We start from the raw sequence: 24,893 nt of genomic DNA on the forward strand, positions 1-24,893 counted from the left end.
ACCACTGAGCCACCCAGGTGCCTCGGAAGACAGTTATATTTTATTTTATTTTTATTTTTTTTCGGAAGACGGTTTTAACTGTGAATCTGTGTTTTCTATATACCCCAACTTGTCATTCGTCTTCCCACAATTCTTTTGGCCTGGGGAATTGGGGACATTGAGATAATGGTTCAAACCACTTCTTAGTGTTGGCACTGAAAATATAGGGATTAAGAATAGCCCCCCCCCCCAAAAAAAAAAAAAAAAAAAGAATAGCCCCAAACTTGAAATTGTTTTCTCACAGTTACATGGTGACATTGGGCATTTTTCTTGCCTATATAATTCTTGGCTTGCTAAACTTAAGCAAAGTTTCATTGTTCTCTTTTGCTTTATCGTGATGAAAGTAATAGATGGTTCAGCAGTGGGAGAATACAGAAAAGTAGAAGAAAAAAAATCCTAGGGCCCTCCATTTTGGAGACAAATTTTTGATAGAACTTTTCCTTCTTTTTTGTGACTTATTTTGTTTGGTTAAATATTTATGTTTGTTTTGTATGTATTTTTTGGATCAGAGTAATTTTATTTTGTGTACATAGTTGGATTAGTCTTTACATGAAAGTATCCAGTTTTTGAAATTTTGTTAGACTTCAAAGGATCTTTTTTTTTTTTAAGATTTTATTTATTTGAGAGAGAAAGTAAGAGAGGGAGGATGAGCGGGGGAAGGGGCAGAGAGAGAAGGAAAAGCAGACTCCCTGCTGAGCAGGGAGGGAGCCCGATGTGGGGCTTGATCCCATGATCTTCAGATCATGACCCGAGCCGAAGGCAGACCCTTAACTGACTGAGCCACCCAGGTGCCCCTAAAGCATCTTTGATGTTTGCAGAATAGTATATCAAATGTCTCTATATGGATGATACTCGATATAAAGGTAAACAAATAAATGTATCCATACCTAAGGTGTCTATTTTTTGCTGTATAAATAGCCCATATGTATAGAGCCCATATGATCATTGAAAATTCTTTTATTAGGGATGATCTGACACTGCATGCAGTATTTCAAGTTTATTGCTGGGTATCTACATGCTAGTTCTGGATTTATTTATTTTATTTTTATTTTTAAAAATATTTATTTATTCATGAGAGACATCGAGAGAGAGAGGGAGAGGCAGAGACACAGGCAGAGGGAGAAGCAGGCTCCATGCAGGGAGCCTGATGTGGGACTCGATCCTGGGACCCTGGGGTCACAACCTGAGCCAAAGGCAGATGCTCAGTGGCTGAGCCCCTCAGGGGCCCACTAGTTGTGGATTTATAAGACTTGAACTTAACCGCACAATTAGGAAGTACAGGTTCTTGGATAATGAATAGAGTGGGGCTGTAAGGTGGATTTATGTGAACATTCTGGCCAGGTGGCACGTTGAGGACTTCTCTCTTTTCTACCTTGGGAGACTGAGGACATGAACCCACTTGGCAGTACTAACTCTCGTTAATGCATTGTTTCCTCCCAGGGGTCTGAGGAGAAGACAGTCGTGTACGTGGTCGGGAAGGCGGGCCGCCAGCACTGGCAGCACGTTTATACCGCCGTGACCAGGGGCCGTTGCAGAGTGTACATCATCGCCGAAGAGTGTCACCTCCGGAGTGCAATTCTGAAAAACAGTGTTCCCAGGAAAACTCGTTTAAAACATTTTTTGCAAAACAAGCTCTCCATGAGCTGTGCGTCTCCAGCAGAGTTTGCACCCCTGTCAAAGGGCTCTGGAGAGAACCAAGGACCGAGCCTGCAGCTATCGGCCAAGCCACTGCCTCCTGTCCCCACCAACAGCGTGGCACACGGTGTCCCTGAAAGCCAGGCCTCTGTGGCGGAAGACAGGACGTTGGCCTTTCCAGGAGAATGGAAGTCGTCGGCATTTGATGAAGTGGATACAGAGGAAGACCCATCAATACTTCGTGTGTCCAAGAGAGGCTGCGGCCTGAGTGATGCCGAAAGTCCCAGCAAGATCCGGATGGTAGGAGCCACGTTCTTGCCTGCCCCGGGTTTGAGTATCGTGAACTCCAGCGCACCTAGAACGGGCTGTGTACTTTCCATCAGTGCTACAGTGTGCCGTGGCACTTCCAGACATGTCTTCTCTCACCTCTATCACTGTCCTTTCTCCTGGGCCCTGTCGAGCCTAGCACTGTGCGTCACTGGGCTTGAGGCCAGCCCTCTAGGCGAACTCAGTCTCTGGATTGTGGGGTGTCGTGTGGGGTGGAACTTGTCATCTGCACCTCCTTTCTGCTTATCTTCCTTATCACCCACCCACCACCCCTTTTTTGGGCCACAGCCTCACTTTAATATCCGCTCTCCACCCAAGCAGCTGGTGAATTTATTATCAATGATCTCCAAATGAAGTTCCAAAAGAAGCTTAAGAATTGCTGTGGGTGTTGTGGGTGCCAGCAGGTAGACTTGTTATACCGCGTCCTTAGGCTTTCAAGGCTGTGACAAAGAGAAGGGGCCAGGGAGGGAGCCCAGAGGAGAAAGTGCTCCTGTAACCTGCCAAGACCAAGTGCAGTTCTAAAGGGAGAATTATAGTAAGCCTCCCACCCCACGTGGAATGGAGACAGTGCAACAGGTCTCTAAGCGTGCCTGGCAGGCGCAGCGTGTGACATCTTGGTGTGTTAGGCAGTCACAAGTATGGAGTAGTGTGGCTGGAGCACAGCGTGCACATGGAGGTTGAGCTGAGGATCCTGGAAGGGTTGGGAGGACACAGAGGGGGTTCAATGTTCTCCTGAATGTGATGGAGAACACTAGATGCATTTTAAGAGTTCTGTGAATTGAAACTTGTGAAGGTCACTTTGGAGTTTAGTAGATTATGTTTGGGAGGCTGTAGGGGACGAGTTCCTTGCAAGAAGATTATTTCGGTAGCTTGAACAGAATCATTAGGCTCTGAAGTCAGGTAATAGTGATGGGGTTGGAGAAGAGATGCTTAGGGACTTAGTGGTCAGTTATATATAGGGACGCAGGGCAGGCTGGAGCATGGGTCTTAGGCTTCCGGCCTTGGCCTCCAGGGAGGATCCAGGTACCATTTTTTTTTTTTTTAAGATTTTATTTATTTATTTATGAGAGACACAGAGAGAGGCAGAGACACAGGCAGAGGGAGAAGCAGGCTCCATGCAGGGAGCCTGATGTGGGACTCGATCCTGGACCTCGGGGTCACGACCTGAGCCAAAGGCAGATGTGCAACCACTGAGCCACCCAGGTGCCCCGGATCCAGTTACCATTAATCAGGATTGGAGAAAGAGGCTGATGGACAGGTTTTGTAAGGAAAGTGATAAAAGTTGGCATAATGAAAAGAGGAAGTTTCTTTTTTTTCCTTCTTGGAAGTAGTAGGATCCCTGCCAATTCTAAGCTTCATTCTGTGCTCCAGATAGACTCATTGATGTGGAATTTCCATCTCAGCAAAACATCTCATTCTGAAATTGAATGTGTTACCTCTTACAAAGACCCTGGGATATAATAAGGCTTTTGGCCTGGAGCAGAAAATTCCAGAGTCTTTTTCTAAAAGTTTCTTCCTTTTTATTTCTTCGCACCAGCATGGGATGGGTGGGTTGTGGTTTCTGTGATGGCACAAAGAGACAGTGACAGCATTACCCATCTTCACTGCTGAGCTTGCCAAAGCTTTGAAGCTCTGGCCAATTCCAACACTACAGAAGGTCTGTGAACCCCAGATGGCCAGCGCTGGCTGACGTCACTGCACCGTGGCTTCAGCGCAAGCAAAGCTCTCTAACTGGAGAGGATAAGGGCTCTCACAAGGCTTGCCAAAAGTGCGTGACACCTCCAGAACTCCCTAGAAATGAGGAAACTAAGAATTCAAAGCCTCAGGACTGATGAATTAGGAATAAATTCTGTATTTCCATAATTCTAGACTTCCTAGTGCATTGAGTTTGTGTGATTTCTGAAAACTCAAAATTCAGTGACCAGGGCTGTCCCCATTCCTTTCCTTCATACCCACAGGGCTACCTCAGAGCCAGGTCAGCATTTAAATTCTGCAGGTCCTAATGCCAGAGCCACTCCCAGAGGAAAGCTTTGGCTTTTCTGTGGATTCATAGCTTTGGGTCTTGAAAAAAAAGCTTTAAAAGAAAATGTCCTGATTTTGTTTTTTGTTTTTTGTTTTGTTTTGCCTAGCGTCCCACCACCAAAAGGGAAAAACAGAAATGTCCCTTTAAACAAAAGCATATGTATAAATGTTCTAAAATTTATCATATAAAGCAGTAATTTCCAGAATTTTTTGAAAGAAAATGACATTTAAGTATTAAAAAAAAAACCTTGGAAGGATGTAATCACAAAAATCCCTGAATAAAGATAGTTCTTTTATTTATCAGGGTTCTCCAGTAAAACAAACCAGTAGGCTGTGTCTGTAACCCTATTATTTACCTGCCTACCTGTCATCCGTTTAGATTGATGTAAGGAATTGGCTCACGATCATGGAGGCTGACAAGTCCCCAGTGTGCGGGGCGGGCCAGCAGGCGGGGGACCCACAGACTTGGTATAGCAGTATGGGTCCAAAGGCAGGGAGGATTCTCTCTCTGGGAGGAGGGCAGTCTCTTCTCTGTGAAGGCCTTCGGTCGATGGAATGAGGCCCACCTGCATTATGGAGGGTGACCTGCCATATTCATTGTCCACTGACTTAAATGGTTATCTCTTCTAAAAAATGTGTTCACAGAAACATCTGGAATACTATTGGGCCAAAAATCTGGGTACCACGGCTTAGCCAAGTTGGCAGCTAACGCTAGCCAGTACAGTGCTCTAAATTGAACACAGCATCGTGAGGGGTTGAGTCGCCGTTCTCATGGCCATACTGGTCCACTGCCTGCTACTCAGGAATCACTAAGGGTACCAGCAATCCTGGCAGGGCAGGTGGCATCCTGCCACACCCAAGAATGGCGTCACGGATGTGCACCCTGAGTAAGCCGTCACACGGGGCTTTGTGCTCGAAACTGGTCCATACTTCTTTTACGGTTGTGCACTTGCCATCTTGAAATTCTTATCTTTGAACAAAGGGCCCACGTTTTATTTTTTATTATTATTTTTATTTATTTTTGGGGGGCCCACGTTTTAATTTGGAAGTGGGCTCCCCAAGTAAGCCGTGGCCACACCGTTGGACGTTGTGTGTACTCATTCAGCAGTGTCCCCTCTTGACGCCGGTCCCAGAGCTGGGTGCTGGGAGAGCCACCGGGAGCAGAACTAGATGCAATCCCACAAGGAGCTAGCAGCTGATTGCACGGGGCCCTCCCGTCTTCCACGGGGTGGGGACAATGTACTGGGTCTGCCGTAGCAGCGGCCAGAGGGAGTCCAAGTACACGGGGGAGACTGACAATATTTTCACCAGATTAACTTTATCCTTATTGTTGTCCTAACAGGTAGAAGAATCATCTCCACAAGTGTCTTCCAGATTTCAGAATTTGAGACTGAATAGGTTAACCCCCAGGCAACTTTTCATATCTAAACATAATCAAGAAACTTAATTTGAGATTGCTCGAAGTAATTATCTTTTTTTTTTTTTCCTACTCAACACAAAATGAACATCATAGCATCAGAGAATCGAGATCTAAAATAGGATGTCTGTAAGTGGAGTTTTATTTTTTATTTTTAAATTGTTTTTCTAAAGATTTTGTGTATTCACGAGACACAGAGAGGCAGAGGGAGAAGCAGGCTCCCTATGGGGAGCCCGATGCAGGACTCAATCTCAGGACCCCGGGATCAAGCCCTGAGCTGAAGGCAGACAGACGCTCAACCACTGAGCCACCCAGGCGGCCCCAACTGGAGTTTTATTTTAAGGTGTTTGTGCTAGCAGAGATTTTTAACTTCATTTAATCATAGAAACTGTACTGATTTCAACATCTGTTATCATGAAAACTGGTAGCCTTGGGCATAAATGCAAGAAAAAGTTATGATGTGTTTTTTTTTTTTTTAAAAACTGTACTTTCAAAAGTTATTTTTATTTTTTATTTTTACGACAATGCCTTTATTAACTTCCATGATCATTGTGGGTGATCTCTGCCAACGATTTGAAGCCATGATAAGAGAAACTGTAATTATACCTCTTGTATTATTGACACCCATTTCAGGGTGCTGGTCTTTTGCCAATTGCTCATCTTGCCAGGTTGCTGCTTGCTCCATCCCTGCTGGCCAGACCCATGTCACCTGAGACTGTATTCCTGGAAATTACCTTCTGAGTTGGGTGTACTTTTTTTTTTTCTTAGTTGGAGATATAATTGACATAGAACACTGTGTAAGTGGAATTTATGCGACGTGTTGACTTGATACATTTTTATAGTCAGTGTGATTACTACTGTCCATCATGTCCCGTAATTGTCATTTCTTTTAGGAATACATTGTTTTGAAGATACTCCACTTTCGAAAATTATTTTCTCGGAGAGTGATTTCTATTTTTATTTTTTTAGAGTTTTATTATTAAATGGTAAAAGAAAAAGTTAAGAGAAAATCCTGTTATTCCAACCTTTGAAAAATGGCCTCAGTGAGATATAATTTACACACAATTCACCCCTTTGAAGTGTACAACTGAGTGGCTCTTAGTCTATTCACAGAGTTGAGCTACAACCACCACAATGGATTTTTGAACATTTTTAATCCCGGCCCCCCCCCCGCCCCCCCCCCCCCCCCCCCCCCCCCCCCCCGCAAGAAACACGGTAGGGCTTGGCTTGGCTTGGATCCCCTCAACTCCTCCAGCCCCAGGTAACTACTAATTTATTTTGTCCCTATTGACTTGTCTGTTCCAGACATTTCATAAAATGGAATCATACAATACGTGGTCCTTTGTGACTGACTTTAACTTAACATCATGATTTCAGACTTTGTGTTGTAGCATGTATTAGTGCTTTCATTTTTTTTTTTTTTAAGATTAAAAAAACTAGCATTGTCCCTTTTATTGGATAGATGTCTTGGATAATCTAGGCAAGGAAGGTCATGCAGTCTAATCTGATGAAGCCTATATCCTTTGTGGACTGATGGAAAAACTGGTAGCATATTATGAAAGCTGTATTTCTGGAACAGACCATGTTGGTTTGAGCTGATGGGGCAAAAATCAGGAACCCTGGCCGAAGTTTTGCAGGAAGCTCCAGCAGAGCTGCAACTGACCTATCGTGGTTTCATTAGTGCAGTGAGGCAACAGACCTTCATCTTTTATTATCAAATAAATATTCCGTTGTATGGATATAGCACGCTGACTTTCTCTGTTCATCAGTTGAAGGACATGTGGGTTGTTTCCACTTTTTGGCTATTATAAAATGCTACAGTGAACATCCACGTACAAGTTTTTCTGTGGGCATATATTTTAATTTAATTATACACATAGGAGTGGAATTTTTTGGTCATGTGGTAACTATATTTAACCTTTTGAGGAACTGCCAGATTGTTTTCCAAAGCAGCTGCACCGTTTGTTATTTATAATTGGAATGTGAGGGTTCCAGTTACCCCACATTCAAACACTTGTCATTATCTGACTTTTTGATTATAGACATTCAGTAGGTGTGAAGTGATATTTCAAAGTGTTTTTTTTTTTTTATTAAAGATTTTATTTTTTAAAAATCTGTGCACCCAGTGTGGGGCTTGAACTCACCACACCAAGATCAAGAGTCAGGTTCTACTGACTGAACCAGCCAGGCACCCCTCAGTGTGGTTTTGATTTGCATTTCCCATATGGCTAATGATATGAATTATCTTTAAATGCACTTGGTCATTTGTATGACCTCTTTGACGAAATTATTCAGATCTTTTACCCATTTTTAAATTGGATTACTTTTCTTTTTATTGAGATATAGAAGTTGTTTATATGTTCTACATACAGGCCCTTTATCAGAAATATTATTTGCAAAAAAAAGAAAAAGAAAAAGAAAAAGAAACAAAGGTTCCCACTCTGTGGATTTTATTTTCACTTTTTCATGGTGTCCTTTGAAGCACAAATTTTCCATTTTGATGATGTCTGACGTAGCTCATTTGTTTTTGCTGTCTATGCTTTCGTGTTATATCTAAGGAACTACTGCCTGCCAAAGTCATGAAGATTTACTCCTGTTTTTCTTTTCTTTTCTTTTTTTTTTTAAAGATTTTATTTATTTATTCATGAGAGACAGAGAGAGAGACAGAAACACAGGCAGAGGGAGAAGCAGGCTCCATGCAGGGAGCCCGATGTGGGGACTCGATCCTGGGACTCCAGGATCACATGCCCTGGGTTGAAGGTGGCGCTAAACCACTGAGCCACCCAGGCTGCCCCTACTCCTGTTTTTCTTCTAAGAATTTAAATAGTTTTAGGTGTTACATTTAGTACTTTGATTCATTTTGAGGTAATTTTTGTGTATGGTGAAGTAAGGGTCCCACGTCATTCTGTTGCATGTGGATATCCAGTTTCACTTGTTCTCAGCTCCATTTCTTAAACTATTCTTTCTTCATTCACTTCTCTTGACACCCTTATCAAAAATCAACTGATCATAGAAGTGAAGGTTTATTTCTGGATTCTGGGTCCTGATTCTAGCCTGTTGATGTACACATCTATTGTTATGCTGGCACCATGCTGTCCCAGTTACCTTTAATTTAAAATCCAGAAAAGTGAGTCCTCCAATTTGTTCTTCTCTTTCATGACTTTTGGACTACTTGAGTCCCCTGTGCTTCCACGTGCATTTTAGGAGCAGCTTGTCAATTTCTGCAAAACAGCCAGTTGGGGTCTTGCCATCTTAATATTGAGTCTTCTGATCCATGAACATGTGATGTCTTTCTATTTATGTCTTCTCTCATTTCTTTCAATAATGCTTTGTTTTGCATTTTTTAAATTAAATTTATTCCTAGGTATTTTATTTTTGATCCTAATGTCAATGAAATGTTTACATTTTTGTTCATTGCTACTGTATAGAAATACATTTGATCGTGTATCTTTCAAGCTTGCTAAACCCATTTATTAGTTTCAATAGGTTTTTAGTGGATTCCTTGGGATTTCCTACAAATGCAAATAGAGATACCCAAATAGAGATAGTTTTACTTCTTTCTAATCCAAGTGCCTTTTATTGGATTTTCTTGTCTTAATGCTCTGGCTAGAACCTTTAATAAATTGTTAAATAGAAGTGGTGAGAATGGACATCCTTGCCTTGTTCCTGTTAACTTATAAGGCCTGGAAGATAGTCTGCAAAAATGAAAATGTTCGGACTGTGGTGTAGTTTTTTTTTAATAGCATACATTAAAATTTATACATTTTGATAATTTATATACACATATCTCATAAAATACATGTAATGTCCTCTGGGGGTAGATGTTATGATCCTTGAGTGAAAATCTACCTTTGTTACCTAAAATAAATATATAGTGGGGGTATTTCTGTCTGCAGGCTGTTTTAGGACTTAAACATCTTTTATATTTTGTCCTACAACAGCCCTGGAGTGCAGATTTGACCTTCAGTATCACAGGTGGGGAAACTGACTCGCAGTAACTAAGTTTTATAGCATTGGTGAGTACCAGACCTAGAATTCAAACCCAGATCTGATTTAAAACCCATGTTCTGGGCAGCCCCGGTGGCTCAGCGGTTTAGCACTGCCTTCAGCCCAGGGCGTGACCCTGGAGACCCGGGATCGGGTCCCCCACATCAGGCTCCCTGCATGGAGCCTGCTTCTCCCTCTGCCTGTGTCTCTGCCTCTCTCTCTCTGTGTGTCTCTCATGAATAAATAAACAAAAAAAAACCTTAAAAAAAAGATTTTATTTATTTATTCATGAGAGACACACAGAGAGAAAGAGAGACACACACAAACACACACACACAGGCAGAGGGAGAAGCAGGCTCCATGCAGGGAGCCTGATGTGGGGGACCCGATCCCGGGTCTCCAGGGTCACGCCCTGCGCTGAAGGCAGTGCTAAACCGCTGAGCCACTAGGGCTGCCCCCAATAAAACCTAAAAAAATAAAAAATAAATAAAAGCCCGAAAACTAAGAAAAAAAACAAAAAACAAAAAGCCCATGTTTTTCTCATTCTTCCATGCTGTTTTTTCAAGTTTATGGCAAAAGCTTTCCCCTTTAGAAAACTCTGTTACCAATAAATGTGTTGTGTGGGGCTCATCTAGAATATTGAAATATAATCAAAGTATCAAAAAAAACCACATGTTATAATTTTTGGCTTTTTAAAATCACTGTTTATTCCATTTGGTAGAGGGTTTTTTTTTTTCCATACAAATATTTGCAACAATTTTGAATTCCCCAAAACCATACATAGACGATAAATACCATGCTATTAAAGTATTAAATTTGTACAAAAATACTTTACAGCTTAATACTTGTTTGTTACAAATAAAAATACATATTTAAGTGACTCATGATCTTTTTTTTCTCTTAACATGATTCTGCTTTATACTCTCTTGCCCTGGCGGGTTGTGAAATATGGTTGAAATAATATATTTCTCTGCACAAAAAGAAAGGTGAGCTTTTCCCTTAAACAAAGGACACAGTGTTCAAATGCTTTACGTAAGCAGTTGTTGGAACTATCGACCAAAATGAAAATGTTTGGAAAATAATCATTTCAATATGGAGATTCTACAATCAATATACAGACCTATTTTTTTAATATTCACCAATAACAGTTATTAGTGTAACTATTCAAAATATCTGAACAAATGAGAACAGTTGCTGACAAACATCTTAAAAGCAACTGTCACAATTTATTGCTTTGAGGGATGGTAATAATTGGCAATGCATTTTGTGAAAGATGTATTTACAATTTCAATAAGTATCGTGGCTCAGAACAAAAGATAGTCCAGTGTCATTTTAAAGTACATGGGCTGTACACCCCTCTATAGCCAGTTTTCAAAACATGTCAAGCAAGATGAGTTGGATTCGCCTATCATTAGGATAAGCCTCATTTGAATAGACTCTTCATTCTCCCTTAAATTCTTAGTCTTGAATTTTAAAAATAACTAATTCTCAGTGTTACTAAGCACTCTAATTCATTATCAGAGATTTGCAGCTATTAAAAATGTGTCCTTAAAAAAAAAAAAAAACAGGTCACAAGACATATCCTGTTTGTTAATTTGTTGCATAGGGAATAGCATACATCTTAGTTAAAATCATTCCTATATTGGGGCAAAACATTTACCACCACCTAATATGGTCTCCTACGTGCATCACCGCTGAAACATTTTAAGATAACATAATGTTATGCCTGGACCCCTCCTCCCATGGCAGCAGTCCCAGCCACATCCCAAGCTCCAGTTCCCCTAGGAGAGCCAGCTTTGTGACAAGCCTTGTTGGTCAAGTCCTCAACATTGACGACTTCACAGTAAGAAACTGATTTCAAAGTGAATGAAGGAAATTGTCATAGAGCATCTTTTCAAACAGACGTTTTCTCTTTTTAAAAAGTGGTTGGAAGATGAACTTGTAAAAAATTTCCTCTGATGTTAATTGGGGGGGAGGGGTGGCCTATAGCTTCTTTTTCTCTACCATGGGGCCCGGCAGGGAATTGCCCGCCATATACCCTAGCGGTCACCAAGAAAGAAACCTCTTCAGCTTGAAAGGGGAAGTGAACATGAGCCATGAGAGAGATTTAAAAGACCCCTGTGCTTGCAGTTAATGCCACGTGATTATCTGTGCTTTAAATGCCACAGAAATCTTAAAGGGATTTTTTTTTTTTTAGCACCATGTAGATATTGTCTTTTGTCCTGCTTTATGAAAAGCATTGCTATAATGTGTTAGTGGGTTCTCGTATCTCCAAATTACCACCATGACTAGGCTGTTGGAAAAAAGCACTGTTCTGTTCACTCCATTCTCCTCCTGGTAGAGTCTGTTCTATAGACTTCTGTGAAGCCAGTGGGTTTCTACTAATAACCAAGTCCAGCTTATTACCGGATTCTGCTATGAGGGGCACAACAAGGCAGCAGTCAAAGTCTCTCGTTCGGACATGATTCACCTGAAAAATCAAGAAGAGTCGTTTGGAATTGTCTTCACAACACTCTGGGCACAGAGTCACGCTTCTGGTGTAACAGGTGTCCTGGGGGTGCCCCCAGGAGCAGCCTCGCTGAGGAGTCCCTGGCTCACTCACTCCCTGCCACTAAATCGCAAGGCCCTGGGGAGCGGGGGATGGGGACACCTGGCTGCATCCTGGCTCAGGCAGGTGCTCCAAGCGCTGAGGCTTGTCCCCCATTTCCAGATGAGGGAAGCGGGGCACAGAATGGTTAAGGGATCTGCGTCAGAGCAGCAGCTGGACGTGGCCCCGCTAAGATGTGCTCCTGGCCGTCTGCTGCCCCCCAAGCTGTGCCCCTGACCGTGACGCCTCTCCAAAGGGGCCCGTCCCCGCCTCAGCTGACACCTGTGCTCGTCTTCTTTCGTGTCTCCTTACTCTTCACCAGCTACGTGCTGCTCCCGCGCTGCGACCTTCCCTTCTCAATCTTCTCACATCTGGAACCCCACACTTAGAGTGTATGATGGACCCCAATGTCCAACCCGATGTCTGGAGTGGGGTCTCCGGGTCTCATCCACTCTGGCCTGTCGCACTGGTCACACCTGACACACCCACTCAGCCTTGAGACACCCTCTCCTTCCTTGGCTCTCTTCTCTCCGACACCAACTTGTTCGATCCTCTTATGTCAATTCGCTTCCAGTTCTTTCCTGCCTCTTATCTCTTCCTGTCTCGGAAATTTGCTTTCCCCAGGCTTCCAGCCTTGGTTGTCCTCCCTCCCTCGCTATAAGCCCACCATAGGTAACTATGACCCAAAACAGCATCCCGAATCTCCTCAATATGGATCCAATATCTCTTCTGAGCAAGGGACCCAAACTGCCACTTGCCCCAGACTGCTGTCCCAGGATGCCCCGAGGATAGAAAGGACTCCCCGTCCCTACCTGGTACCGACCTGGTCCCCTTCCCTGTGTGGAGCCCCCCTTCCTCATTCCACTCCAACCCACCTCCAGTATTATTCTATCTTTCTAAATTGCAAATCACGCCATTATTCTGCGTAAGAAATTCCTACGCTGGAGAGCAATGTGCAGGAGCTTTGGCCAAGCGTTCAAGGCTCTCACGCCTGAATCCAGTCTACCTGGTACAGCCTCAGCTCCTGCGGAAGCAGCCACAGCACGGCGCCCATGCAGAGCTTGGGAAGGGCCACCGTAGTTCTTGAGCAAATATTAGCGTGTCTATGGAAAAGGAAAGCATCCCAGAACACCAGGACGGGACCCAGAGTCCCAAGATCACCAGAATGTGACTTTAAAACAACCTAATTCCCCAATGATGACTTGCTTTGGCGAATGTGTGTCCGAAAGCCACCCCATTGGGTCGGCCTCACGCTTCCAAAGTCGGGTCCTAGTTCCAGACGCATTCCAGCTAAACACGCTCTCAAGACTGACATCCATCCTCTCTTTTTCCTACAAAACGCGATTCCTAAAAACCGTATGGAAAAGCAGGCGTTTGCTTTGCTACCTGAAACCCTACCTGTCACCCTACTCCACTCGCTACACAAGCTTTGGCTTTTTGCTTCCAGATCATGGTGAGAGATCCTGAGATACGTCACGGCTATGAGGGGAAGCGGGATAATAATGTGCTGGCACCTGTTCTCAGGAAGTTTATCATCTGCTGGGCAATACGTACAGGGAACCAGGCAATTCCAGTAGCTGGTGAATCCTACCGAGGGCAGGAGTGTCCGCCCCATAGAGGAGGGGCCCCTAACCGAGTGTCGAGGCAACGAAAGGAAGATGGGTAGGCACCGGTCAAGCAAGACTTGGCCAAGTTACACTAACCAAGGCTTCACCTGCGGTCTTACCTGTAAGAGCCTATCGTAGGGCTTTAAGCCACCGAGATCTCCTGGCCCAGCCGGGCGGATATTTTTGACATACACTCCTTTCTCCAGCAAGCCATCGGCTACGCTGAACCCAAAGTCCTCCATGTCAGAGCTCTTGTACAAGGTGACCTGCAAAGTGACAAAACGGGAAGGGGCGTTCAGCGTGGCTGCAGGCTGTTGTTGGCGAGACTTCTTGTCCAGCGATCTTTTCACACTCACTGACTCCGTACCGCTCCGGGTCTTGTTAGGCAGCTCCCCACACCCCTGCACTTTTCCCCCTCCCCGAGAACATCCGTGCAACGTGTAAAGGGCCACGCAGAACGGAAAAGGAAGGAGGCAAAGGGCTGGAGGGCCCGGGCCTTTCTTGCTGCGGCTCCTGGTCCCCTTCGTCAGGTGGACGCAGGTGTGGCTCTGTCCCCCGCAGGTGGGTGTCTCTGTTTGCTGGGGGCAAGCGCAGGTGCGTGGGCCTGGGGAGCGGCGGCAGCGGCCCCTGGATCAGGACGGAGCCAGGCTCGCTGCCTGCCCACGTGCCTACTGCCGGGCCGGAGCGGCGCTCAGCACGCCGTCTTCCTCTGAGCAAGTGCCAGCCTGGAGTCCACTGCTCTGCTACAGCCCAGTGGGCATGTCCATACTGACAGCAACACGAGTTAAAAGACCTGAAGGTGTTCGTGTGAGCGGCACTGCGCTCTGGGGGCTGGCGCTGATAGCAGCCGCTTTGATTCAGCGACTCAAGACATTGACCCTTCTCAGCAGCGGGCCACCTGCCAGCTCACGCCCATGCTCACCCCCACCCCAGCGCTCACGCTCACCCCCACCCCAGTGCTCAGGCTCACCCCCACCCCAACTCATGCTCAACCCCCACCCCAGTGCTCATGCTCACCCCCACCCCATCCTCATGCCTCCAATATGACTACTTGCAATAGTTAGCCTGAGGTCCAGGCAGTCATCTAGTGGTTCATCCATTCACCAGCCGGGCACCCAGTCCCTACCACATTCTAAGCTGGCTGCTGATATTACTAAATTTTGCCCGACGCCCTCTGTACAAACTGATGCACTCTTCAGTGATCTGGGCTTATTGTTTTACTCTGTGTGTTTTTTAAACACTTTATTTTTATTTGTATTAGATCTTACTTTGAGACAAGCAGTGCACGAATCTGTTCTTGTAAAATAGTAAAAATGTCAGGGCTATGCAGGGCAAAAGGTAAAGATAAGACAGGTCTATTTTTTTTATGCCCAGTTATTTTATTTCAGAGAAGTAGGGACTATTGAAGGAACTACAAAAAGTGGTGTTTGTGGTTTTTTTATTTTACTAGGCAGAGAGCTCAAATATCAAGCTGGCCGAGTCTATACAATTCACCAGGCAGCCCTCGTGGTTATTGCCATATTAGAGGTGAGGAAATTCAATTTTATAGAGGTTAAGTAATTCCCCCAAGGTCACCAAGGTAACGAGTAGTGAGGCCCTGATTCCAGACATGAAACATTTAACTGGTACATGCTTCTGCCAGTCAAAATGCCTTGTTTCATGGGTTCTAAGATATGCTTTATTTTTCACATTTTAAAATCTTTGAAATCAGGTGCATTTTGTCATCCATGGCATCTTAGATCCTATGAATTAAGACATATGAACATCCTACCACCACCTGCCTCTTTCCTACAAGTGCACTAGGAGGAGAGGGGCCAGATTTTTTTTTTTAAAGATCTTATTTATTTATTCACGAGAGACGCAGAGAGAGGCAGAGACACAGGCGGAGGGAGAAGCAGGCTCCCTGCGGGGAGCCCGATGTGGGACTCGATCCCCCATGACCTGAGCCAAAGGCAGGTGCTCAACCGCTGAGCCCCCCAGGGGTCCCAGGGGCCAGAATTTCAGAGAGAGCTGTATTTTGATGAAAAAAAAAATCCAAACATATTTAAGAATAGGCTAGAAGAACGAATCCTCGTTACTCATCGCTCACATCTAACAACCATCAAGACCTTATACCACATCCTTCATCCACCCTTCTTTTTTCTTCTTTGGGTTATTATTTTAAGGCGGATGCCAGTCTCTACGTCATTTCACGCTTACATACCTCAGGATAAATCTCTAAAAAAAAAAAAAAAAAAAAAAAAAAAAAAAGATCGCGTTTTTCACCTAACCTGGGTGTCACTAATTCATTCACCAACTCACCTTATTCCCTGATATCCTCCAACACCTCGTCCAGAACACAATTTCCCTGGGTGTCTCAACACTGGTTTCTACAGTTTTTTTTTTTTTTTTTTTCCCAAATCAGGATCTCAAGGTCAGCAGTGTGAGGTCCTCTTGTCTAGAGCATGGCCCCAGGCTGCTGGCTCATTATGGGAACTGTACCCATGTCTTCTTCTGGCCTTCATTTCCCTCCCAGGGGAAGTTCCCTCTGCATCCTTGACTGGAGTCAGAGTCAGCTTTGTGAGGAGGGGTGAGAATAGATCTCAGGGGCTTCCTACAATGTCACATCCTTTGATGTCTGGTTGCCCCCCTTTGGGTGGGTCCAGGGGAGGACAGCTTAATTCCTTCATTGTAAGGCTCCCCCTCAACCTCTCACCTAAATGTTTTTGACCACTGATGATCAATGTCTGAATAATTTCATCAGGACGGCAGAGTGATGGTCTTTTTCCAATCCTGTAATATCTTCCATGTTTGCTAGCTACGACTCTTTCATAAAGAAGGCCTTTTCTTTCTTCAAATAGTGCCATTGGGCTACCTTGATGGGCAAGTTGTACCAGAAAGGCACAATGAATGCTAATTCTTTCTTTGCATTTCCAGTAAAGGGAATTACTGCACTAAAGACTTCCAATGGCGGCCCAAACACATTTTTGTTGGGAGGGGGGATGAGTTTTGTAAAGCATCACTATGAACACCTGGGTTTACATACAGATGTTGCATTTCAAGTAATTGCATCATTGTTCTTTCGGGTGCTCCAATTTCCTCATCTTTGGCCAAGGGGAGTCTTCTATGTGAACTTCCATGACCTTTTTGAGAGGACTCATTTGTTTTGCTAGTGTCTTTGCTTTCCGGCTCCAAGATATCCTGACTCATCATGAATATTTCCTGCTCCCAGTTTGGAAGCAGCCATTCTCCAAGGGGCCTTCGTTGGAGGAAACATCTTTTAGGTTGTATTCTAGTTCCTCTCTTCCCATCGTCACGCTCCTTTCTCAAAGGAAGGAAGAAGAGGAATAGGCCAAGCTGGAGAAGAAGGGTGGAGGAGGAAGGGGAGGAAGCAAATGGCTAACAGGACTGGTGAGGGCCTGTCATTTTTGGGCCCTCTATATTAGTAGATGAAATCTCTTTGCTCAAGTTTCCTGCTTCTGCGCCCCTCTTTGGCTTTGTCTGGGCCTTGACTGTGGGATTTCTTGTCCTTCTGCCCCCTTGGCGTCTTTGCTTGGAGCCATGTTCTCACCGTGTGACAAGTAGCACACCTGGGGCAGGGGCCATCACCACTACTCCTAGAGGCTGGTGCCTCGTGGTTTGCTCTGTTCCACTCGCAGCCGGGTACAGGGGAAGGTCCTAGGGACCCTGTGCTAAGGGCTGGAAGGGTAAGTGGATGGGCATCTGCTCTGCCGAGCCAGCCACCCTCTTTAGGTGTCCCCGAATGTGAATGTCTGTGCTTGCAATAGGCATTACGAATCTGCCCATTTCATTCTTAGATCTGAGATAGGTTTTCGAACACGGTGAACCAGTATCCTTGCACTGGGGGAACATTTGGTGTGGGCCTAGAATAATAGCGAAGTTCTTCATTGCTCACTGGGCCTGTGATTCCTGGATGTCAGCTCCATGGCCAGAACCCAGGAGGGGCCTCAAACAACGTCAACATCAGTCAGTGGTAATACATTAACCAAAATATTCGAGTTGGACATCAACCAGAGTCGGTTAACAGATTAGCTCATTTAAGGTCAGAGTTGCTGGCCAAGAGGCTTGGATGGCAAACTCTTCAAGAGGAGAGGCTAATCAATGGTTTAAATTGGAAATGAATCTGTTTCTCTGGAAAGAGAAACCATAGTTATAAGGTTAGAGGAAACAGGATTTTTTATAGCCAACTCTGTGGTTCTCCTGGAGGTAGCCAATAACCAAGAAGAAATTATTTAGTAGTGACACAAAAGATAAGATTCCAGGAATCAATAATTCACAAAAATGGGGAGTACAGCTGGCTGCTCTCAAAGCAGCAACAATAAATCGTGCCATGTCGCTGTCGCCCTCCTGCTTGCATGGAGATTGGGGGTCGTTACCTCTGATTTATTTCCTGTCCAAAAAGAATTTCAGGTTTCCAAGGTTTAAGTCACTTTTTTTTGGGGGTGGGGGGGGTCCACCGATTAATTCCTTACCCAGGCACTTTCCTACATATGATTGCTTTTGAACTCCAGGCAACTCTGCGCAGAAGAATTATTCCCTTCTTGCTAATGAGAACAGTGACTCTTAAAGAAGTCGATGGACATATTTGTCTAGTTTGAATGTACAGACTCTAGGATGCAGTACTTGAGTAGCTGACCTCATTTACTGTGTTCTTTCCACTAAATCATGATTTTTTTTTTTCCTGGACATATAATCTCCTAGCTGGTCAGGCAGCCTTTATCCATTTCCAACTGCCCAACAAGCTAAAGATGACTAATTTATCATGTCTGCTGTATTTCTTCTGATCTAAGCCCCTCTGTGGCTTTCCATGAACATCTGCATAAACTTCTGCTCCCAGAGCTCTTTGTGTTGCACTCTGGCTCATGTGAATCAAGATTTCGCTTGTGGGGTTCTCTCTTCTGTGCTCACCAAAGGCCGCAGCCTGAGAACCCGGACTATGAACAGAAGGCTAGATTTTTTCTGTCCTAAAAGGGCCAATGAGCCTCGTGAAGCACGACTCCGGGCAAGAATACAGTTCTACAAAGCTCGGTTCAATTTTAACTCTTCGCCAGCACATGCTGCAGTTGCTTCTAACCCTCCCGGGAACAGAAGCTTTACCAGGAGGCAGAAGAGTTCACCATAATTCAAGTCGAGCCTTGTCTTCTATTTCTGGGCAAGTCTGTTCACGTGTCTGAACAATGTCCTCAAGGCAAAGCTGAGAAACCTAATATTTCTGTTTTCAGTTTTGACACATGAATATTTTTAGGCAGCCGAGGCAGTTCTCCCCACTTGGATTTTTTTTTTTAAGATTATATTTATTTATTCATGAGAGACAGAGAGAGAGAGAGAGAGAGAGAGAGAGACAGGCAGAGGGAGAAGCAAGGTCCATGCAGGGAGCCCGATACGGGACTCGATCCTGGGACTCCAGGATTGCACCCTAGGCCGAAGGCAGGTGCTAAACCGCTGAGCCACCCAGGGACACCCCCCCCCCACCCACTTGGATTTTAAAGGCCATTGTGTCTACCATCTTGGGCAGATCATGGCAAGTGACGGCTCTCCCAGCAGCAGCTTCTAAGCCCTGGCAGCGTTCCTATCATTCAGCCCCTTGCCTGATGGTTTTAGGGGCCAAACCAACACCTCTATTTCTCAGAGATGGTAGTACTTTTCCCGTAAATCACCAGGCACTTGGATTTATTCTTACAGACACCACCAGAGTCGCTCTTTTCCTTTCAACCTGATAATTCAAGAAACGTTGGTTCTGAGGACAATCCTATACTCCTTCTGGGGCTGGAAGGAAAAAAATAAAGGTCTCGCCTTCCCAAATGCATCTTCCAGGCCAAGAGGGAGTGATTTCAGTTCGCGCCATTCAAACTAGGCTTCAAGACAAACTGGGTCAGAAAAGGCAGCTGCTGCCCTCCTGTCTGGGGAGCCTCCTTGGCGGAGGGAAAGGAACAGCTGCTTCAAGCACTGCCTCCTGCTGCTTCCTGGCAAGCGTGTGGCACCGTGGGCTCGCAAAGTAGGGGCTCGACAAGGAGAGAGTCCCCCGAATTCTCTTGGACTCTGGCTCTAAGTAGGAGCGAGTCGGGGCCGACTTGGCCCTGGGGGAGCTGAGCTGTACAGACCTGCGGTGGGTTTAGGTGCTGCTCTCCCGATTCACGCCAGAGCAGCCTCACTCTCTCATTTCACGTCACGTCAAAGAGAAGGAGCTAGATCAGCCTCCCAATCCTCCCGGAGATCAACCCCAGGCACGGGCCCCTCGGTCACCGGGTGGTTGCCGGCTGGGCTGTCAGAATAGGCAGGTGGCTAGGCCCCAACGGATGCCGGGAGGCCAGCAAGGAGAGAGTCACGGCCAGCTCTCAGGGACGTCAGAGCCCGTCTTGGCAGCGCGTCACCAGAGGCCAGATTGAACCGGACAGGCCCAAGACGGCGGGTGCCGTGACAGGAAATCCCTGACCAAGCAACGAAGGAAGGAGCACGAAACCCTGCGTCTCCACACCAAGTGATGAAGCTTCCTCCCCCTTGTTCACAACAGTCAATCAAAGATAGAAACCCACACCCTAGGGCACGCAGCTCTCTCTCGAGCTTGCCCAATCTCACGTCTCCAGAGTTTACTTTAATAAACCCTAATGCTTGCGTCACTTGCCCACTGTGTTGTGTGTCTGTCCTTGAATTCTTCCTTGTAAGGAGACCAAGGACCTTTGGCAACATCTGTGGGTTGAACTGAGTTGAGGCCCCCGGGCCCAGAGTCCCTCTCCCCGGTTCACTCGGCAACCCTGCCACTGTCCCTTTGCTCTTGCCGCGGCCACCACCAAGTCAGCCAGTCGGCAGAGTCTCTGCTCCAGGGTTTTTCTCAGGACCGCCCTCCAGTTACTCAGCACCTGCTGCCTCTGCTCCCGTCTCTGCTTTCAGACTCCCAGCCTGCCCTGGCCTGGCTCTCCTCCAGTTCTTGACCCTTCCCGATTCCCTCTGCAACCTACTGACCTCCATTCTCTTTAGGTCTATGTGGGTCTCCTCGCTCCAGGGTCCACCTGCATCTCTGGGGGGCGGGGGGCATGCCCTCCGCTCACCCCTTGGGCCTGTGGGAGTTCAGGGCCAGGCTCACTGCCATTCAGGAAGGATGACAAGTTACACACAACTGACCAAACCCCTGCTACACAGAGCGCTAACGGTCTCCTCGGTGTTATTTCCTCATTCCAGGTGTCGCTGTGGTCAGACACTGCAAAGATTCTCAGACCAAGGAGACAGCTCTCCATCAATCTAAGGGAAAGAAAGAGACTAGCCTGGGCAAGACCATTACAGCGTAATCCTTGCTATAGCCAGACAAGTAAGATGACAGGACAGTGGTGAAGGAAGAAGTCCGCAGGCTAGTCTCCAAGGACCAGGGCGTTAGGGGAACAGAGTGACCCTCAGAGAGCTCTGGCACCTATAAGTGTACATCCTACAGATAATACAGTATCCCATGACCTATAAATGAACATACTTGATCACAACAGAGAGACATAAACAGGAAGAGATGAATGATTCCCCGGCCAGAGCTAGACTTAAGGGAGGCTATTAACACTTCTGAAGAGGTGTGATGGGGGACCGTTGACCAAGGGACAAGATGAAGATCAAAGACCTGAGGTGACCTGAAGATCAAAGACTAAGAAGTAAGGCACACGGGAGCACTGACATGGCCTGTGGGTCATCTGAATCTGGGGGACTGCAGCTTTGTTGGGGCATTTCTAGTGCTCGGAGCTCAGGCCCTACAAAGTGGACGGGAAGCTTGCTGGAAGGTAGAGGTGCAGCTGCAAGTGAAAAGATGACCTCAAAGGCTTTGTTTTTATTTCCCTGTAAGTCATTGGGCAGCTTTAATCCTAACTTGGAAATCTTATTCTTGCATTCTTGCTTTTTATCCCCCCTCACTGACTGAGACATATAGAAAGTTTCTTCATCCCCTTTTGAACAGGCTTTGTCATCCCACTGTCATTTCCTGTAAAGAGTGAAACAAACAAAAATTTTTGACACCAGGCAATCATTTTTATAAGAATTATATCGGGGCGTCTGGACGGCTCAAATGGTTAAGCCACTGACTCTTGATTTTGGCTCAGGTCATGATCGCAGGGTGCTGGGATGGATGGGCCCCACACTCAGCAGGGACTCTGCTTAAGATTCTCTCCCTCTGCTCCTCCCCCTAATACATAGATAAATCTTTATTTTTTTAACTTTAATTTTTTAAAAGCTTTCATTCATTCCTGAGAGACACAGAGAGAGAGGCAGAGACACAGGCAGAGGGAGAAGCAGGCTCCCTCCGGGGGGGCCTGATGCGGGACTCGATCCCAGGATCTGAGACAAAGACAGATGCTCAACCACTGAGCCACTCAGGGGTCCCAATAAATAAATCTTTAAAAGAAAAGAATTATATCTTTTACATTTTAAAAAGTATGTTTTAACAGAATCATAGACCAAGGAAGCTGAGGGAATGATCCATTTTGGGGACTGTCAGGGCTGAATGTCATGACTCATTTAAAACCTACAATGCAAAAAATCAATCAATCAATCAATCAATCAATCAATCCTACAACGCACCCTCCAGCCCTTATTCTGCAATCCCATGTCCCCCAACAACCTTCCGATTATCACTGGCCCAGGTTTCACAGGGAGAGGATCTGCTTGCCAGGCTATGGTAGCGACTAGTAACTGGACACGCATCCATTGGTCTTTGCAAACAGATGCCCATCCTGCTTGACGTCCCCATCTCGAGGGCCCCAAGGCTGAGTCTGCTTTTCAGGCTGGGAGGCCGTGGAGACCGAATTTTCTGGGCTTCCAACACTGCATGGCTGAGGCGACTTCCCCAGGGGGGGAAATGCTACTTGTGAAGTCTCCCCTGCTGAGCAGGATCCTGCCCCCACCTTTGCTAAAGGACAAAAGCAAGGTTCTGAGAAGTGACATGGCTAATGCCTGTCAGACTGTGACCAAACCTCGGTGGGGCCTGATGACAAAGTCTGTGCTCTTTCTGATTTATCCCCTCACTACCACCCACCCCCCCACCCCCCCACCCCCGCCTCGAGGAAGAGGAACTGGAGCTAGCAAAGAGGGGTAGGCAAAAGCAGAAGGTGCATATATTCAGTTTGTCATTTTTAGCTTCTCGTAAGACAAATCTATAGGAGCTATTTGGAGAATAGGTCGAGGCAGGCCATGGGGACTCGTTTCATCTCGAGCACTGACTCCAAATATCTGGCGAAGAAGGAGGCATGTGTCTGAATAAGATACATTTTTCCAGTTCCTATTTCCTCCTAGGGCTGAGCCTCTCTTCTTGACGCCTGACTCGGGGAGACTATTGCGGGAGAGACTGCCATGAGGCACTGCCAGTGACACCTCTTACAAGGACAAAAGCAACTGTGTCCTCTTGGGAAAAACAAAGCTCCCCTCTCTAAACATCCAGATACATTGGAAATGCAAAGTCAACTTGGCTGGGGAAAAAGTGCTGGTAGCCAAAGCAGCTGTAAGAAATCACCGGGGTCCTAGCGGACAACTCAAATGTTCCAGGGTCGTGTCACCTGCACCCCTAAATAAAAGTTGGTTGCTGAAAAAGGATTTTTTAAGACCTTTGTAAATACCAATAGCTGCATACAGTTAAGGAATATAATTTTACTTAAAACCACATATGGCAGGGCCAAGGGAAATGTCAATATGACTAGAAAAAAAAAAAGTCCGAATGTTCTGAATGTGGGGCAACTTTCTACTCTACAGGGAAAAAAAAATCTTTTTTGCTTTAAAGTATGCAAAGAAGGGAAGCTAGCCTTCATCTCAGAAATAGATTAAGTGGCCATAAAGGATATTTAAGCATCAGAAGGGAAAGTAGGGTTATCAATGAGCTGTAGCTAAGATCACAGGCTCCTTATCTGTAAAGAGAAAGAATCTGTGATAAGCTATAGTACAAACCAGAATTCATTTTAAAGATAAAACCCAGGAGCTGCAGGGCCGAAGACGCAACCTCATTTCCTTTCTTCCCCTGCCAACCCAGCTCTTGCCAATGATTTCGCTGAAACGGAATCATCACCTCCATTAGCAAGACCTCAAGGAGCGATCCACAGTCTTTAGGGTGCAAGACAATCCCCCGAAGGGGTTGCTAAAATGTAGCTTCTTGGCCTGCACCCCCAGAAAATGCTGACCAGGCCAGTCTGCGTGGGGTTCAGGAAACTGAATTTTAATAAGCGTGGAAGGGATCATCAGAGGTTTTTATGCCAAACTACTGTCTAAGGCAGGAGTCTGCGAATGTTTGGTCGACACCCATTAATACATTTTGAAATCAGCTTACTACGATGGTATTTGAAAAAAAGACAAAAAATAGGAAACGTTAGCACGAACGGTGCAGTCAGGTTTTGTATTCGGTCACACGTGAGCGTGGATGTTTGCATGTCCTGAGTCGCAAGGTTGTGTTTCGGATAGTCTCAGTCGGAGAGGCAGTGGCCTCAGGGGACTTGAGTGTCACGTCCCTGTGACACTCCCCCGCACCGTCCCCTCACACCCTGCTAAATATCCAGCCATCTCCCCAGCTCTAACTTCCTCCTCCATCCACACAGCCAGAAAAGGGAGTGGGCCTGCGGGTCTATGTTAGGTCCAAGTGTCATGCAGGACAGGACGACTAGCTCTGGGGGTTCAGGACTGAACGTACACAACTTAAAGGAAGGCTTGCCCAGAGGGAAGAGCCTCAGACGCAGCACATGATGTGAAATGAAAGAAAACCGTGTAGTCCCTGACCCGAGCTTGGGACTGTCTGCAGGTCTGAGGGAAAAGAAGGAAGGGCAAGGACGACTGGGTGGAAAGTCACTGGGCAACCAATGGAAAGAAGCTGAGACCCAAGAACCTGCAAGAACCTGGCCTACCCTGTGTTCTTCACGTTGGAAGGTGATGTCAGCCACCTGTCACCCGGAGATGGAGCTGTATTTGCTTGTTTTCTCACCCCAGCAGTGAGAACGGCTACTTGCCCATTGGTTCACACCCCCTTGATCCAGCTGCTCCTGAACCCGGAATGAGTCTATGGGCACTGGCTTGGACAGGAGCAGATCTGCGACCTGTCCTCCAGGCGACAGATCTCTCCAAGGAGCAAATGGCAATGGGAAACGACACCAAGCCTGGAGTGCCACTCACCTCCTCCGGCCTCTCTGCTCTGGTCATTGCAGCCCCTTGGGACTTCCTCCACCAGGTCCACTCGGAGGAGCCCACCAGCGGGGCACAGGGGACTGCACGCCAGCCTGCATCCCACTTGTCAAGCTGTGCGTCCAGCTTGGGATTATCTCCAACTTGAACA

At 46.0% G+C, this 24,893-nt stretch overlaps 2 protein-coding genes across 21 annotated transcripts in view; one reads left to right on the plus strand and one right to left on the minus strand.

Moving 5' to 3' along the window:
• The window catches only part of HELB (DNA helicase B), a 31,308-nt gene extending 24,865 nt beyond the window's left edge, over positions 1-6,443 (plus strand). For 5 of the 8 annotated variants that reach the window (XM_038549932.1, XM_038549933.1, XM_038549935.1 and 2 more), the window contains one exon: positions 1,480-3,871. In XM_038549932.1, coding sequence (XP_038405860.1) covers positions 1,480-2,355 — 876 coding nt within the window. In that variant the 3' untranslated portion in view covers positions 2,356-3,871. Of the gene's footprint in view, positions 1-1,479; positions 3,872-5,365 lie in introns of those variants that run through there. The other 3 variants (XR_005365350.1, XM_038549934.1, XM_038549937.1) reach the window with 3 other exon arrangements.
• Positions 6,444-10,152: 3,709 nt separating this feature from the next.
• The window catches only part of GRIP1 (glutamate receptor interacting protein 1), a 660,770-nt gene continuing 646,029 nt past the window's right edge, over positions 10,153-24,893 (minus strand). For 8 of the 13 annotated variants that reach the window (XM_038549951.1, XM_038549944.1, XM_038549942.1 and 5 more), the window contains 2 exons: positions 13,741-13,887; positions 10,153-11,897 (listed from right to left, as the gene is read on the minus strand). In XM_038549951.1, the coding sequence (XP_038405879.1) occupies positions 11,670-11,897; positions 13,741-13,887 (375 nt within the window). In that variant the 3' untranslated portion in view covers positions 10,153-11,669. Of the gene's footprint in view, positions 11,898-13,740; positions 13,888-21,441; positions 21,573-24,893 lie in introns of those variants that run through there. The other 5 variants (XM_038549945.1, XM_038549943.1, XM_038549940.1 and 2 more) reach the window with 2 other exon arrangements.

The sequence above is a fragment of the Canis lupus genome, chromosome 10, assembly GCF_011100685.1.
Source record: "Canis lupus familiaris isolate Mischka breed German Shepherd chromosome 10, alternate assembly UU_Cfam_GSD_1.0, whole genome shotgun sequence".
Lineage (NCBI taxonomy): Eukaryota > Metazoa > Chordata > Mammalia > Carnivora > Canidae > Canis > Canis lupus.